Source organism: Phocoena sinus, chromosome 5 (assembly GCF_008692025.1).
Source record: "Phocoena sinus isolate mPhoSin1 chromosome 5, mPhoSin1.pri, whole genome shotgun sequence".
Classification (NCBI taxonomy): Eukaryota; Metazoa; Chordata; class Mammalia; order Artiodactyla; family Phocoenidae; genus Phocoena; species Phocoena sinus.
The window spans coordinates 30,121,627-30,139,088 of record NC_045767.1 but is presented as its reverse complement, the minus strand read 5'-3'; the positions used below and the strand labels follow the sequence as shown (position 1 = coordinate 30,139,088).

The following is a 17,462-nucleotide window of genomic DNA, read 5'->3' as shown; positions in this document are numbered from 1 at the left end:
TAACCTGTACACTTTTCTCCTATTGGGACTAGATCATTATACTAGGAATGGGTTTTTTTTCTTAATTTGGAAGGCAAATCTGGAGCAGCAGAGAGACCTGCAGGTCTGTGCCATCCCCAGGTAAGGAAGGAGGGGTCAGCCTGCTAGAGGGCAAAGTACCACCTGCAAAGCAGGGTGATGCTTGTTCTCCTGGCTTTCCTTGCTAAACTCCCCTGCCAGCAGCTCCAAATTCTCCCTCATAATGGACATTAAAAAATATATTTTTTTAAAAAAGCAAAATATCATGAATTTAGTTAATCTAATCATTATCTTCCTGGAAATACCTGAAAATCCACATTGTTCCTGGATTCAAGGGAAAAGCAGAAAAAATATCCTATTTCCCCCTTGGGAGAAAAGACTTTCCAAAGAAGGCGAGGAAACTTACTAACAATTGTTTACAAACCTCTTCTCTTCCCGTTTTCATTTTGGAAAGCTAACAATTTATTCAACACCTGCTTGGACGCTAGAGACACAGTAAAAAATCAGACAAAAGTCTCTGCCCTCATGGAACTCAAAGTTGAGTAGGAGGGGAGAGAGAATGAATAAGATTAGCAATATATATAGTGGGCCAGAAGGTGATACGGGTCAAGGAGAAAACTAAATCAGGCAAGGAAAAGGAGGAGAGAAGGTGGGGGATATTGTCATTTTAGACAGTGAGGGGAAGGCGAAATTTGAGCAAAGGTCTGAAGGAGGCGACGGACAAGGCATTAGAATATTGGGCAAGGAATGTTCTGGGCAGATGTGGCGGCAAGTGGGAGACCCCTGAGGCAGCAGCTTTGCTAGCATGTTTGAGGAACAGCACAGCTGCCACTCTGGCCTGAGAGAGGAGACGGGAGAGGAGGAGAGGTCAGAGAGTAACAAAGGCCCCACTGTGTAGCGCCCTGCAGGCCTCTGGAAGGCTCCTCCAACTGTATGACGTCAATCCCAGATTTCTCGAAGCACACTTCTACTTCTACAGGTGAAGCCCCCTGATACTAAAGGAAGACTGGACTGGGGCATGTCTGCGGCAATTGATACAAGAAATATAGAGGGCGAACGAGTGGAATGAATCAAAATGTCGATTACACGTGACTGGAGAAGTGGCCAAGTGTGAGATTTGTATTCATTAATTCAGAAACTGTGTGTGTGCCAAGGTGTTCCAGGAACAGCCAGACACAATTCTGGCTCCAGGGAACTCACATGGCCTCCCAGGGGGTACATAGGTAAGGCAGCATACAGCCTGGTTAAATGATGATGAACAGCAAGGTCGGTAGAAGCTGAGATATGGGCTGAAATGATCAAAGAAGCCTTTATAGAGAAGACATCCTAAATTAAGATGAGTAAGACTTAAAGAAAAAAAATGGAGGAAGAATGGAGAAAGCGGAGGGATAATAGGTTCAAAGACGAGAAATGAGCATGGGCAAAGTATGTTTGTTTTGGGGTCAATGATCAGAGACATACGTCATCTTGAATGGAACGTTTGCATAGGACAATGGTGAAAGGTCCGTCAAGGAAAGACTGTAATTTTTTTATGGGCAGGTTGAAGTTTCAACCTAAAGAAAAGGGCATTTCAATTAAGGTTTAAACACAGAAATGATATGGTATGTGAGTAGCTTGGATGGAGAAAACATTTGGGAAACAGGAATTGGTGGTTTGTAATACTTAAGATGTGAAGTGATGGAGGCCACGACTGGAGTGTCTGGTGTGGAAATGGAGATGAGACAGCTACTCGAGATATTTAAGAAGAATTTTACAACTTGGTGACCAGTTGAAAGAGTTATTTTTATAGTATTTTGAATGACTTAAAGATGTTCACTAGGAAAGTAGTGACAAACTTCGAGAAATTTTAAAGGGTTATCAAAAAGGCATCTGGTTTGAATATTTTAAATGCGAGTGATGATATGTCACACGTTTGGAAATGTTATAAACAGAAGAGCAAATTTCAGAGAAGAGGTCAATACTAAAAATAAAGATTTGTTAGGGGTAATTGGGCAAATGATGGTTAGAATTTTCCCTTTTTCTGTTTTATGAAGCCAACACAATTCTTCAGTGGGTTATAAACAGATTAACCATATCATTTACCATTCAAAGTGGGCCATTTTCTAGAGTGAAAGGGGAGCTGTTAATAATTACACCAAGACACTAGGCATAAAACTATGGTTACCCAGAGCACACCAGGAAGTACGGATTCTAGTTTATAGGTTCTATCTCACTTTAAAGGATGGAGAGTTGCCATTTCTTTATATAATTGCTCTTGGTTTTTCAAAATGAGTCAAGTGATTCAACTAGTGTCACAATAAATGGCCAAAAGAAAGGTTCCCAAATTATCCTTCCAGCTACACATACACAATGAACTCAGGGTCACTGTCAGAAAACAGAAAACAAAAAACATTCTTAATTCCAACTATAAATCTGCCATTATTGGGGTGTGTGTTTGGACCAATAGGGTACAAAGTTTGTGTTTTGATATAAACTTACTTTGTTTAACATACACCTGCATTTTGCCAGAATCTTATAAAATGACTACAATTGCTAGCTTTCTTTTAGTTGCTATCCACACTTGAATCAAACACAGTTATCTTTTTCTTATTTAACTTTTTTGTAATGACAAAATCATACAAAATTAGTGGAAGCCTCCTTTGGACCCTCTTTGATCCCATCGCTCTCCCTGCCTCCAGAAAGATATAATCACTACCCTGAACTTTTTAAACATTGTTTTTATGCTATGGGTTATTATACTTTTCATACGTGGTATCACATTCCCATGATTATTCATCAGCTTTCGCTTTTCTACTTCTCAGCATATGCTTTCTAGAAGTATCTTTTGCTTTGTTACTTTTGCCCTTTTGACGCTACCTCTTAAAATGTGAAATTTATAATCTGTTATTGATAAAATAGCAGCTTTTCTCCTATGACACTTATAATTTATGTATCCATTTCCTTTATATCATTAATATTACCGTAATCATTATCTGTAATGTTGTTCTCTGTGGATTAAGGACCACTTCTGGCAACCATATAGCAAAATACTAGATACAAGGTGCTCGAGTATAAATTGAGCTCTGAAATTTGTCATTTTCAACGTTTCATCATTTTACAAGTCAATGACGTGCTTAACTCCTTCAAAATGGGTTTTTAAAGTGTCATATTTTTCTCATCTGAACAGTTTCAGTTGGTTTTACTATATATCTGTTTCTTTAAAAATAAGGCACTTGCCAATAATTCTTCTAATATTAAATATTGATGGGTGTGTGTATAAAACCACGAATAGATTTGATTAAATGCCATTCATCTGCTGCTCTGCCCTGTTAAACATACTTTTCTGAATGTGTCCTATGCTATATATAAGCTCTTTGTTCATGAAAATCTTACTAAGAAAAAGAGTAATTTTCTATTCGTCTTGAATATATCTTATACTTAAGCCAAAGATGAAATTCAATGACAAAATAAAAATATGGCCAGGAAATAAAAATGAGTTTCAACAGGGAAAATTTCTTGTTAATAACAAGGCAAAAAGTCAAACTATAAAGTGAGACTATCTGGCTTTGAGCAAATAAAGCATAAAACAATTGAGGCCAAAGTGAATCACCAGGAAACAGGAATAAACATATTTGAAGCAGGTGTGACATTGGCCTCTATACATAAGCAGCACAAAGTAATTAACACTAATTTGCACTGACTAGACAACCTGCTTTGACCTGCTCTGGGTCAGAGACCTAGAAGAAGGCTCCTTATGCTGCCAATGAGAGGAAAACACTGCCAGACAGATACCTGGTAAAGGCTGCTTGAATCAGAAGCACGCACACATCTGCACCCAATCTAGAAGAGTTTGAAGTTATTACATCAACACATAGAAAGTCCTTTACAAATCAACTGAAGTGACCCAGGTGAGATGTCATAGCAACATGATTTAAAGACTCGGCAGCGTCTGGGAAGAATGGATGGTTGGCACCTTGAAGGAACAGTCTCATCTAAAGGACTTACTAATTCAAGTTACCAGAAATTTTCTCAGAATTTACCCTAAGGAAATATTCAAACATGCAGCGCCAACAAACGCCACCTGGAATTATCTCATCAAATAAGGAAATGCTTATCCTTGGGTTGGGTGGAAGTAGGCTGCTGTGCCCCACCCAGTCATATCCTTAAAGACTAATTGACACCAGAAGCCGATAGCTTAGATCTAAAAGGGGAAGCAGGGTTTGCGGGTAATGGGAAGAAATTGTCAAGAAAACCCCAGAGAAATCATTCTCCAATGAAATAAACCCATGGCGGGCCTAGGGAACACCTCACTTGATCATATTCTATCTACTCCTTCAAAACTTATGACAGCTTTCAATAAATTATATTGTATTCAGCCTGTATGAAGTCTGCTATCATATTCAGTCAACACCCAAAGGTAAAGAGAAAGAAAGAAAACATTCTACAGGTAATGCTCGCCAAATTATACAAAAACCCCCACTTCTTTCTGAAGCAGAGCAGTAAGAAGAGAGGGTTTTTCTTTTTGCTTAGGGAGCCTACATATCTGATTTAATTTCCACCCAGTTGTCTTAGTTCATGAGTAAACACAGTTTGGAGTATCCGGAAATACGTCACAGTTGGGTCTCTAGTTACTATAAAGAGCTAATAGGCAAGCTTGAAAGCTGGGGGGAAGATATTAGTTCTAAGCAGTAAAATATATAGAAACACTTATCAGAAAAATCTTACTGTTCTTTGCCCTCCACCCCCTCATTTCTAATTCCTCTAACAGAAAAGTTTGGTTCTCTTTCTCTTTCCTTCTTTTTCCAAATCCATGACATCACATCCTATTAGTAGTAAGGAGTGGGCAGTGGAGTAGATGTTTGGTTCTTAACGTCCTACTGAATTGCATACCATCTGATGCAGGACTGCCTCTTGTGTAAGGACTTTGTATACTTCTATATTAGACACCGTTTACAGGTGGATTTAAAAATTTGTGAATTATAGTTAAGGGCCATTCAAAATTTTCTACAAAAACATATTCTTGTAATAACGAGGTTATCTTATATGATCAAGATAGGAGGATTTTTATTAATACCCATCAAAACATCTGTTTGTGAGAAGAGCTTATTTTTGATGCTTTATGTCAAGTTCATTCAAAAGCTATTTGGATTCTAAAATAAAGAGCAAATATCACTTGAGATTCTCTAGGCTGTGTATGAGATTGTATATGCATGTGTGTATACTTTAGAAAATGTTTTGAATGCAGAGAAGCACAAAGAATAATCAACAGCCAATATCCAGAATCGGGTTGTCAACAGTATGTTTGCTTCATTTGTTTTGAAAAGGAAGATAACGCATAGCAAAAAAAATTTAAATCCTCTCTGCTTCCAAACTACCAGTCCACTAGAGCCAAGCTCTACAAGCACTGAAAGTTTTTCTGCTTTATTTTCCAGTAAATAGTAGGCAATCAATAAAATCCTGTCTCCTCTGCCTTTCCACATCCATAGATGTAAGAATTGAGTATATTTTCTTCCAGTATCTTTTTAGATACTTTACAAATACTTAAATGTGTTAATGAACAGCATGTTTCATGTCTAGGAGTAAAATTTACATAAACATTACATAAAAAATCATTCTGTATGTAGCCTTTTTCATTCAATACACTGTTGACCAGAATTCTTTAAGCACAGAGAAACCTCAATATACTCTTCCTAACATGGAACCATGTTCAACTGATACAACCAGAGAATTCCATAATAATGTTTTCCAAATAACTGATTAGAATATTATGATAAATTTTTACAAGACCCTAGAGAGTCCATGCTTGGACGCCTTTGTGTAGTTCCAGCTTTTAAAATTTTATACAAAACGTGGCTCTGAAGAAAGTAAAGTAACAAATAGAATTAGGGAAATGGAAGATGCAACTAGAACCTGTCAATCTGAAAAAGACTTGGTAGTGTTAACAACTATTGCATATGCATTGTGGGGTAAGTAAATGAGTAACTACTGGCTGACATTGGGAACCTGGATTTTGGCATAGGAGGAAGGAGAAATGAGGTAATTAAGTAAAAACTCTCTAGGCATAAATATGAATTGGAAGTATCAGTACTAACTCTGGATACATTTCTTTCAAAAAATAAAACATTTTCTATTTCTGCCCTCTGAGAGGCCTAGAAATAAGAACTACCTTAGGGACAACCACCCCTAGTACTTAGAGAGTCATTTCTAAATACTATCTCCCTTTCCCAAGGGAACTTGGGATGAACTTGGGATCCTTTGAGAAATGACTGGTTCCAGTTCTGGACAAGGAATAGGCAACACGCTTGGCCCACAACAGCTTGTCATCCCTGCCCCCCGCCCCCATACACACACAAACACGCACACACATACACAAAATCAAGCTATGAGCACTACTCAGTACACGGACAAGGATTCAGGAGCCAATCTGAAGAAACTCCCACTGGCCAAACATGGGATAACTTAGCATCTAAAAGAATAACGGCAATGGACTACAATACACCAAATCCAAATTCATCTCAAAATCACTGACATGTAAAAAAGGATAAATCTATGAGCTCTTAACGATACTTTAAAAAACCCATTATTCACATGCTAAGTAATCAAATTTTTTTTGAAACTGCTAAATATGACCAAAGAATCAAGCATTTATCCTGCCTTTGCTACACTAACTTCTTGTAAAAAGTTCTGTCAAACATTAAACCTAAATATAATAAAATTTCTAGATCTAACTAACAGCTAACAAAGAATACAGGGGACAGAAGAATAACATCCAGTAACATCCAGCCTGGGGGAAACTCTAAAAGGAAAATGATTTGGATTCTCCAAAGGATGGATTATGAGTGGGAGGAGGGGCTTGGAGAGGAAGGAAGAAACCTCTTAGTTGAAAGAAATCAACCAATGGAAACGTGTGAACCTATCTGGACCAGGATTGTTTATATTTTTTAGGTCCTTATTAGTTATCTATTTTATATATAGTAGTGTGTATGTCAGTTAGGTCAGGATTCTTAAAAATAAATTGTAATAAAAAAGAACCATTTATGAGACAACTGGAGAAACGGGAACACTCAATAATAAAAAGTTATTACTAATTTAGATGAGGTAATGATACTGTGATCGATTTTTTCATAAGACTACTTTTAGAAATGGTATCATTTCATTCAGAAATATTTGAGTCTGTATTACTTCCAAATAACTTGGGGACAAGGGAGAGGTTGGTAGGGATATAGACGAAATAAGATTAACACTGTTGATAACTGTTTAAGCAGGGTAACAGGTGCATGGGGGTCCTTGAACTCCCTTCTCTGCTTATATATGTTAAGGTTAAAAAAAAACCAAAAACAGGGGCTTCCCTGGTGGCGCAGTGGTTGAGAGTCCACCTGCCGATGCAGGGGACACGGGTTCGTGCCCCGGTCCAGGAGGATCCCACGTGCTACGGAGCGGCTGGTCCCGTGAGCCATGGCCGCTGAGCCTGCACGTCCGGAGCCTTTGCTCCACAGCGGGAGAGGCCACAACGGTGAGAGGCCCGCGTACCGCAAAAAAAAACAAAAACAAAAAGACAGGGCTTCCCTGGTGGCGCAGTGGTTGAGAGTCCGCCTGCCGATGCAGGGGACACGGGTTCGCGCCCCAGTCCGGGAAGATCCTACATGCGGCGGAGCGGCTGGGCCCGTGAGCCATGGCCGCTGAGCCTGCGCTTCGCAACGGGAGAGGCCACAACAGTGAGAGGCCCCCGTACCGCAAAAAACAAAACAAAACAAAAACAAAACATAAAGACTCAAGGGATGCCGAAAGATCTGTAAATTGCTGAAAGGCATCATTAGCATAATTTTTTCCTCAAATATCAAAATACTTTAGGTGAGGCATACTGTGAACCTTCAATGTAAATAAAAATGAAAATGCTGCTTTGTATTAGAGAATTCCAACCTGATACATATTGAAATGGCAGGAGTCTTTAGTGACAGAGTCGAATCACAAGTACCTCAAATGTTGCACCCTACAAAATGCACCAAAACAAAGCGTGCATGCGGTAGTAGCAAGCAAAGGAGTATTTCAGTTGCAGGGAGCCAACCTAATGGAGACGTACAGGTCATCAGTTTGCAAAAATCCTCCTCCTGCCTGATCATCTTTCATAAGCCTCAAGTGACTAATGAGAGGCTTTTAATGATACCATCTATTTCTCCTTAGCTGTAGAACAGTTAATATGTAACATGAAAAAAGTAGAAATGCTCCTAAATATTAAAGTGAAAAGGTTTTTATTCTGTAGCATATCTATACCTGCTCCCCTACACCCCAAGCCTAGTTATCAACTTGCTGGTTTTGACAAGCAAAACACAAATAGAACAGGTGCCTTTGTTAGCACTGAAGGTAAATTCTGGCACCTGTTTGGACACCAGCTGTGTGCTAATTCGTCTTATGATTGCCAAATATTACAAAACTAGGGATGTTCCTTCAGGCTTCCAGGTGTGGGTCTGGATGTTGGCTGGCAGATGTCCCTGGAGAGACCAGGTCTCGTTCTGACAGCCTCTATGATGAGTTTTAGCCAGCGCAAAGTCAGACTTGGCTGCAAAAGCCTGTGCCTGCGAGGCAGTTCAGGCAGTGAGGGTGGAGGGTACTTTGGGGGATGCGGAACAAAAACATTCTCTGGTCTAGTGATACTAACACAGACAGGTGTCCGGTGTCTGGTCACATGCCTGAAAGCCATTTTTGATTAAGTACTAGTCAGTATCAGCATGCCCACCACACTGGAACCCTACTCTACCATACACTTCCACAGTTTACTGCTGTGGCTTTCCATTTAGCCCTTCATTTATACTTATATGACGAAAATAATGGAGTTGATGCTCTGCTTCTAGTCCTAAGACATAAACTGAATTACTGCATGAACAGTTTGCACAAGAAAGGAGATGGCCTGAGAGCTCTCAAAATTAGAGCCTGAGTAGAGTGTGGTAAGTTTGGTTGCGATGAAGGCTTTCCCTCTGGACATGGGTTTATTTTACACCCTTAATAATCAAAAATATGAGATGTATGGTAAAATGTTCGATTGTTGCTTCTTTCAGCGGAGTCTGATGAAATGGATGGATTTTATTTGGAAAATGAAAAAAAAACAAACAAAACAAAGAAACCTACCTGAAGACTGCAAGGGTCAGAGACCAGAGCACTAATGGCTTCCTCAGTTCAAACTTCGCCCGTTTGTTCATTAGGTGCCGACCACCGAAGATAAAGGCAGCATACAGAGCGGAAAACAGGAAAGATTTCTTCCTATGAACAAACAGAAAACCAAAATCTTATGAAATAAAGATCTTTAAGCAATTATTTTTATCCATTAGAATTTTATATTTATTCATTGTTCATCAACTTTTATACCACTCTCCTCTTGCTAAGCACCAAAAACCTTCTTGGGAATGTGCTCCCTTCACTGAAGAGAGAATGTTTATCCATTTGGAAACATGGCGGCTGTTGAATCCTCTCCTGACAAATTAGGTCATCTGGATTAACCAACCCATATCAGGATAGATTTTCTTTTTGGGCTGTATAACTATAAACATTTCAACAACATAGCACTGAGGTAAAAAAGAAACCTTTTCACTGAGAGAATTATTTTTCAGAGTTTGTTGGACCATTTAGATAGATGAATTTTTAAAAAGGAATTATTTTTATTGGAAATAAAATATTAGGTGACAGAGTTGTGTCGTAGGACAAGAAGGCCTTTTAAAATGTCATCTTCCTAATAGGCTAATGATACTAAAAAATGATTTTGGAGAAATACTTGATGATTTGAAACACTAAAATTAAGCTACGTGACTTAAAGCCCCCCCAAGATGGATTCCTGACATCTTCTCCACCAAGGGAGGCGGGTATTAAATTTCAGTATTATCATCAATAATAGGCCTGTCAGACATCATACAATGCAATAGGAAGAACACAGAACAACCTACAGTACAGTGGCCTAAAACCTTGAGCTTGAATCTCATCAGATATCTGATTTTACTACCTGCTTATAGGAAAGATAGGGGATAAAGCCAAACTTTGGACATTCTGTAGGACAGCTGAATTTATTTCTTCAAAATGTCAGTGGTAAGAAATCAAAATCTGGGACTGCTCTAGATTAAAAGTGACTTGAGAGACATAACAATCAAAGGTAACATGCAGAACTTTTTTGGATTCATATTTGAGCAAACCAATTGTTTAAAAAAAAAATCTTTAAGGGCTTCCCTGGTGGCGCAGTTGTTGAGGGTCCGCCTGCCGATGCAGGGAACGCGGGTTCGTGCCCCGGTCTGGGAAGATCCCACATGCCGCGGAGCGGCTGGGCCAGCGAGCCATGGCCGCTGAGCCTGCGCGTCCGGAGCCTGTGCTCCGCAACGGGAGAGGCCACAGCAGTGAGAGGCGCGTACCAAAAAAAATAAAATAAAATAAAATAAAATAAAAATAAAATCAGAAAGTTATCACTCATAATCTTAAAAGCTCTTATCAGTTAATATTTATGGGTGAAATTTTATGTCTTGGATTTGCTTTAAAATACTCTGGGAAACAAACAGAACTCAAGCAGTATTAAGAATGGAGAGACAACACAAGATTAACAAAAAAGATAATGGAACACAGGGGCCCATGGGTCCTTTTCTCTTTTTGTTAGTCAGATTTAGGTGGGAGTTTCAGTCAGGAAGGTCTAACTAAATAAAATCTGCATGTCCTGCTGGTTTAGTATTATACCAAGGAGAAGTGAACAATAGTACTGATAATGCATAAAGAACAAAAAACACAAAGCTTTTGTAGACTTTGATTCAACAGAAAGTAACAGAGGCTGTGTAAATAACTGAAACATCTGAGTATACCTTCTGATATGATAAAGCAATGTTTCTTTTAAAATGGGTATTCCTCACTCAGGTTAAAATGGAAAGGGCTGAAAAATAAGATACAAGATATAATACAAAAAGCAAAATGCATTAACTGAAGAGCATTACTTGTAAAAGGCTTCATATTTTTTCCACTAACCACTACCATGTATTGCTGACTCATGAGGGATCTTATTATTTACAGAAGCATCACTCCTCCTCCAGTGAGTGCAAGTGACCTACCTGGCGAGTGCAAGTGACCTCCTTGCACCCACCCTCCTCCAGTGAGTGCAAGTGACCTACCTTAAACCCCACCAAACAAAGCAGTGATTCCCAAAATCAACTGGTAAATAGTGTCAAATAAATCACTTCCACCGAGTGTCGCAAACTCTTGGAAACACAAGACCTGGCACACAGTAAGTGCTTAATAAATACCTGTTGAATGATCACGATCTTGTCATATCAAATTTTCTAATAGGGGAAAATATTTATGCACCTGGGCACATGGGGGCTCAGTGAACACTAACTGAGTAAATGAACAGTTGTGCTTTCCCAGTAATGTCTTAATAACTAAAGAATAAAATATTCAGAAAGAAACATACCATCCATTTTCTTCCTCCAGAAAGAAAGAGACTATTTCTATATTTCAAACAGAAGTGGAAATGAGACGATTTTATGGAAACTGTAACTATTGAACATTTCAAGAAGAGAGTATTTTTGGCCATAACTATATTTATTGCTTTACTTCTTTGAAGTTTGCAAGTGTATGGCATTACTTTAAATGTCAGAATCACTGCATTTACATGCATATAAGCAAGGACTCACTCAAGAAAAACAAAATTTATGAAGTTAATGTAGATAATAGTAACATGGAAAAGTATATATTCTCTTCTAAATGATAAGTGACAATAATCATGGTATTATGATTTAGGGAGTGATTCCTGTGGGTAGAGATAGTGCTAAAAACCTTTGTTATTTAATCCTCCTAATCATCCTTAATGTAGGTAAAACATCATCTCCATGTTATGGCTTAGGAACCTGGCTTAGAGGTTAAGCAGCCTCAGATCTCCCTGCTCGCCTGTGGTAAACCTTTGGAGGAAAGAAGGGTGTGTCTGCTAAGTTATAAGAATTCCTCAAACCCTCCTTCTGACTTGCAAGGCTGTTGTGCGACTTTGCGGCACAATGTTTAACTGTGAAAAGATGAAGAGAAATCTCTACAGGTTTGTTTCAACTGTCCTATTTTCTGGGCGTGGAACACTTTGGTCACAACCCTCTTCACCTCCTGCATAACAAATTCACTATATATACCACTGAAAACTCTTCCTTACAATCATTTATCATTCTTTCTCTTGCAGTCCATCTAATTCCAAGTTTGGTTATAGTCAGATTAATTACATTACTTACAGTTATGAACCAAGTTAAATGACTGTCCGTATGATCCTATCATTCTAGCCTAAGGGAAAAATAATGTGCCTTGAAGAACCAGCAAAAGAATAAAAATCTTCTCTCTGTATTTCTTCCTCAAATTTCTTCAGTTCTAGAATGAGAATTAGCCCTAATGGACTACTAGCTTCCTGGCAAGGACCATTCTTTTTTGCATGTTTTCTAAAGATCTCTTTAAGAATCTTCAATTCCACACAGCTAGGACAAACAAGTCAATCAACATAAACATGCAGAATTTGAGAATTGCGAGGGACAAATTTCCTTGTTCTACAGAAGAGGAAATGCGGGGCGGGTGCCGATGACATCGGTTGCTCAGGGTCACGTGGCCACATACTGCATATTGGTCAAAACTACCAAAAATTGTAATGGCCGTGACCAAGCAGGTAGGTAAACATAAATCAATTGTCTAGGTTACATCTGGGTCACAGGCAGTCAATAATAGGAACTGATACTTTTTAAATTATAAGTGCTATAATAAAAATAAGTTACTTATCGTATCTTATATAAATCTTCCACTATGGTGAAATTTAAATAATGCGTTGGCAACAGTAGATGGACTTGGAAGGCAGTATGCTAAGTGAAAGGAGTCAGATAAGAAGGACTAATACCGTATGGTATCACTTATATATGGAATCTAAAAAATACAACAAAGTAATGAATATAACAGAAAAGAAGCAGAATCACAGATATAGAGAACAAACTAGTGGTTACCAGTGGGGAGAGGAAGGGGAGGGGCAGTGAAGATGTGAGAAAGCAGAAGGAACAAACTATTGGGTATAAGATAGGCTACAAGGTTGTATTTTACAACACGGGGAATATAGCCAATGTTTTGTAATAACTGTAAATGGAGTGTAACCTTTTAAAATTGTACTAAAAATAAGTAAATGCACAAAAAATAAAAAAAGGTAAATAATGCTTTGGGTTAAGTTAGAACTAAGCTTAGGCTGCTTCTAAAAGAGGGAGTCATCTAAGGAAGCATTAACTCTTACCTCTTCAATGGAGTAACCAAAATTTATCATTTATAGTTGAATGTTATGCTTTTTCCATTTTACTTAGAAGAAAATTTTTCTTTAGGCAAATGGGCGATTTAAACTATCTTTCCATTCTGGTATCTCTTTGGTAAAGGTTCAGTTATAGTCAAGATGAATAATGACTTGCCGCTGGCCCACTTACTATTTAATGTGGATAGATGACTTCCCTAAAGCTTCAACAGTAATCCCATCATACTTCATATTGTGACAGGCCTCCATAGCTGGGTATAATGGTAACACTACATTGTTTTATTACCAGATAACTAGCAATTTCTAGATGGTATGGACTCTTGTTTAGGAAGTCTTGAATGCACAAGCATATAGCACAACCTTTAACTGTAGGTAGTTTTCAGGAGGTGATTCTGTAGCTGTAATTACGAAGTAACCAACCAAATAAGGATCACGCAAATGAAATACTGATATGCTTTGAGCTTGTCATGCTTGTATTTACCCTTTTTTCCCCTTTTACTTCTGTCATCAATGTGAATAATGAAATAATTAGTGAATGTGAATAATAATTAGTCCGCAATTAATCAAAACAATGGTTTATCCTTTATCCTTAAAGAGCTGGGTTTCTTTATCATGGTACTTCGTTCCAAAACATTCCTAGATGCTTTTTCTATTCTGACCTATTCTGAGTAGCTGCTTATGATCTGTATTTATTGTTCTACCTAACACTTCTTAAAGGGTATGTATATATTCAAATGCTTTTTTTTTTTTTTCCAACTCCTGGGATTCCACTGAAACCAGTACCTAGTAACTAGAGTCCCTTAATGCTCACATCAAGATCTCTGCCAGGTGACCTGCACTCCTTTGGAAGTCAGACAAGTTTATCTGAGAATGGCAAAACTTTCACGTGGGTAGCATTTCACATAGGATAATTGCTAATGAGCACCTTGGGGAGATGACCTGAGCTCCTTTATGTCAGTGACCTTGTTTTTACGGCTACTGTGTATGTGTGAGACACAAGGAGTTGTGAAAGGGAAAATTAAGCTGTGAGGGAGAAAAGGAAAGAAAAGAAGACCTAGAAGCATCTCCTACTTTGGCTGATCTACCTGGTACATAGAAAGTTTCCACCTTTCTATGCGTGAAGACTGAAGCTGAGAAAGTATGTTACTCAGTAAGGCCACATCTCTTTTAAGGTTTCTCCTTTAGTTCCGTTGCTGATTCAAGTCAGAAAATAATTCAAGGTTCTGAAAGTAGTTATAGGGCACATATGAATTGCAGACTGTAAAAACCAATGAACAGAAACCTCAATTAAATAGCGTCAGGAGACCAGAAGGGGGAGCTCTCCTGCCCCCAACCACAACAGAGCCCAATAGGAAGAAGACTCCTCTTCTTTCGTGGCAACAACTCAGCCAATGAAAAGCCATGGACTCTGTTTACGACTGCCCTCCCCACTTCCCTTTCCCCTCTATAAGAGCCTTTCTCCTTTCCTTCCTCTGTGGTGACTTGCACGTGGCTTGCCATGGTTGTAGACCCCAAATTGCAATTCTCTGCTGATCCCCAATAAACCCATCTTTGCTGGAGAAATATCTGGTCATCTATTTGTTTGAGGTCAACAAGACCCAGAGACTGAAGGAAATACACTGCTTTTTGCCAACAAGATACTCAGTGGACGTGTATGGTGGTTAAAATTTGATAAGGATATAAAGGAAGGTTTTCTGGTGAGGGATCCCGAAGTTGTGCTCCTGGAGCTCTAGCCAGGGCTGGACTGTGTCACTTTCTTGAGAATTCCACCAAGAGTTCATAGAGGCATTTTTCTATATTAAAAATAGTGGAAAATTTTCAGCAGTTTTTATTCATAAGTAAATTATAACTGGGAATTAACTCTGTGCCCAGAAATTCTGACAAAGAATAGTTTTGTGAATAGTGGAATATGTCCATAATTAATACAAATGAATGGTGACTTTATAATTGCAAGACAAGCCATGACTAAAGAAAAGGGTGTAATTCTAATCTGTTATGTTTGACCCAGCAAATGATGTGTGATTTCTGAGCTTCTTTGAGTTGCAAACACCTCTGCTCCTCATCCTGCTTTCCCCTAGATGCTAATTTAAAGATCACAGGTTCTCTTTGTTTAAGGTGAGAAAACCATTCTTTTGTAATTCAGTCTTTCTATTGCCGAAGTAGGTCACAATCAAAGTAGAGTTACATTAATACAATGGATTTAATGACATGGCTACATATCCTTTCTAGGAAAGTACACTCCTCTTAGGACAGACCAGACCGGTTGTAGAATGTTGCTTGTATGTTTCCTGTCAACATATCTTTTTTCCCCTTGCCACTTAAAAAAAAATCTTGACAAATTCTGTTTTCCTGTTCACTTTCTTTTTACAATTGGAAATAAGATCTTTGGGGAGAAAATACTTTCAAAATGTGTAAAAAAACACACACATATACACACACACAGCTCCATAAAAAATGCCATCTCTCTAATACTTAAATTGGCCAGATACCAATTAATTACCTTTGTTTCCCTAGCTAGATACTTTCAGTTGTTGATGAAAAATGCTGACATCCATCCATTCAAAATTTAATGATCTTTTTCATTTGCAGTGTGGTTAGTATGCCATTGAATGGGGGGAAAAATCCCTATGAAGGAGAAAATTCTGCCTCTACTAATCTGGTTAGAAAGACAGAAAAAATATGTGTGTTGGTGCTTGATGTGGACCCTTTAGGCTTTGGATGGCTGGACAGCGGCAAGTGATCTTGGCTGGGAAGAAGCAGTGGTGTTAGGCCTGAGCTAAGCCAGGAGTGTATCAGATCAAGCAGATGCTTTGGAGTGGGGAAAGCAAGGTTGGAAGTGTAGGGGAAAGTCACAGGGTGTGGAGTTCTGAAAACTGCAGCAGAGTTAGGACTGCATCTTAGCTCAAGGTTGCAATAGGTTGTAAGGTAGGTGGCCAGTAATTTGTTACCACTAATAATTAAAGTACATACTGAAATTCGTGGCTTAATTTTCTTTTCTTTCCTCCTGCTTTAAAAATAAAAAAAGAATAGATTCACTCATGCATATAACATTATGTGACTTGGATGCAAGAAGACGGGGGAAGATTCCACAAAGAGAGAGAGATGGAGAATGCTGGTTTAAGCCGTGGAGAGCACTGAAAGTCTTAGAGATGGGAGAGGGCAGAATAAAAAAAAGATAGGCTCACAGAGAAATTTGGCATTAATGACTTCTATTCCAGCGGGCAGATGTGGCTGAAGTTTGACTCTACTACTCTAAGTCAAAACATTCTGGCATATTCCTCACAACTTACACTGCTAGCACCTGTGGCCGCAGGCATTACTGAAGCACGTGTATGAACTGAAGGATCTTCTTTAATGAATTGCTGCTCTTCCCAGGAATTATCAGATGGGACCTTCTTGAAAGTTTTATTTAAGAATGAATATTCTCCTGTTCCGAGAAAAGTTTAGGAAATGGCTAGGCTAATCATGGCATTGTGTCAGTCAAGCTGTGTCCTGAATTGTCACCTAAAGGTCAGCTTTAATCCTGAAGTATTGCATCCTGGAGAGGTACAAGAATATTTTTGTTTTGGAAGACATGGTTTAACCTAACGGATCAGGAAGAATCAATGCCAAAGTTAGAATCAAAGATTTCTGAAGATAGTAAATCAAAGAAAGAAAGCATTCTTTGACAGAGGTTTCTCATCTCCTTAAAAAGAGTAAAGCTTGCCACAATCTCTGAATAAAAATTGAGCCAAAAATGTATCAGTGGTCTTAATTAGACAAATCTCCTCCCACCGCAAAGCAAACTTAAAATGAGCCCTGCATCGACAAGATAATTTCTAGCTTCTGTTTTGTTTGAGAGTATTGCCCTCAATATTCTCATCCCGATTCTTTGGGAACGACTGTCACTTCAAGCTACAATTTTCACGTAACTGTCTTATATAATACATCAGCTACTGATACTAGTCATGGTAAAACATTAACTCTAGCGGCCATAAAAAAGACAAACAAACAAACCAGTATGCTCTGAACAGGAGAGGCAACATGCAGAAAGAGAATCCAGATAGTAGTTTCATCAGCAATTCCGTTTCATTGTGCTAATGCCCTTAAAGAAACGCCCTTTGTTCTAAGAAACAGAAAGCTTTCGTCTGAATTTCCAATGAAGAAATGATCACTTGTTGATGACTTTTAAATATAATAATAAAGATAATACAGA

At 38.5% G+C, this 17,462-nt stretch overlaps 1 protein-coding gene across 7 annotated transcripts in view; it reads right to left on the bottom strand.

The window, feature by feature from the left end:
- Window positions 1–17,462, bottom strand: part of ELOVL6 (ELOVL fatty acid elongase 6) — a 139,547-nt gene that overhangs the window by 49,698 nt on the left and 72,387 nt on the right. For 6 of the 7 annotated variants that reach the window (XM_032632874.1, XM_032632875.1, XM_032632872.1 and 3 more), the window contains one exon: window positions 9,121–9,252. In XM_032632874.1, the coding sequence (XP_032488765.1) occupies window positions 9,121–9,252 (132 nt within the window). Of the gene's footprint in view, window positions 1–9,120; window positions 9,253–12,227; window positions 12,455–17,462 lie in introns of those variants that run through there. The other variant, XM_032632879.1, reaches the window with a different exon arrangement.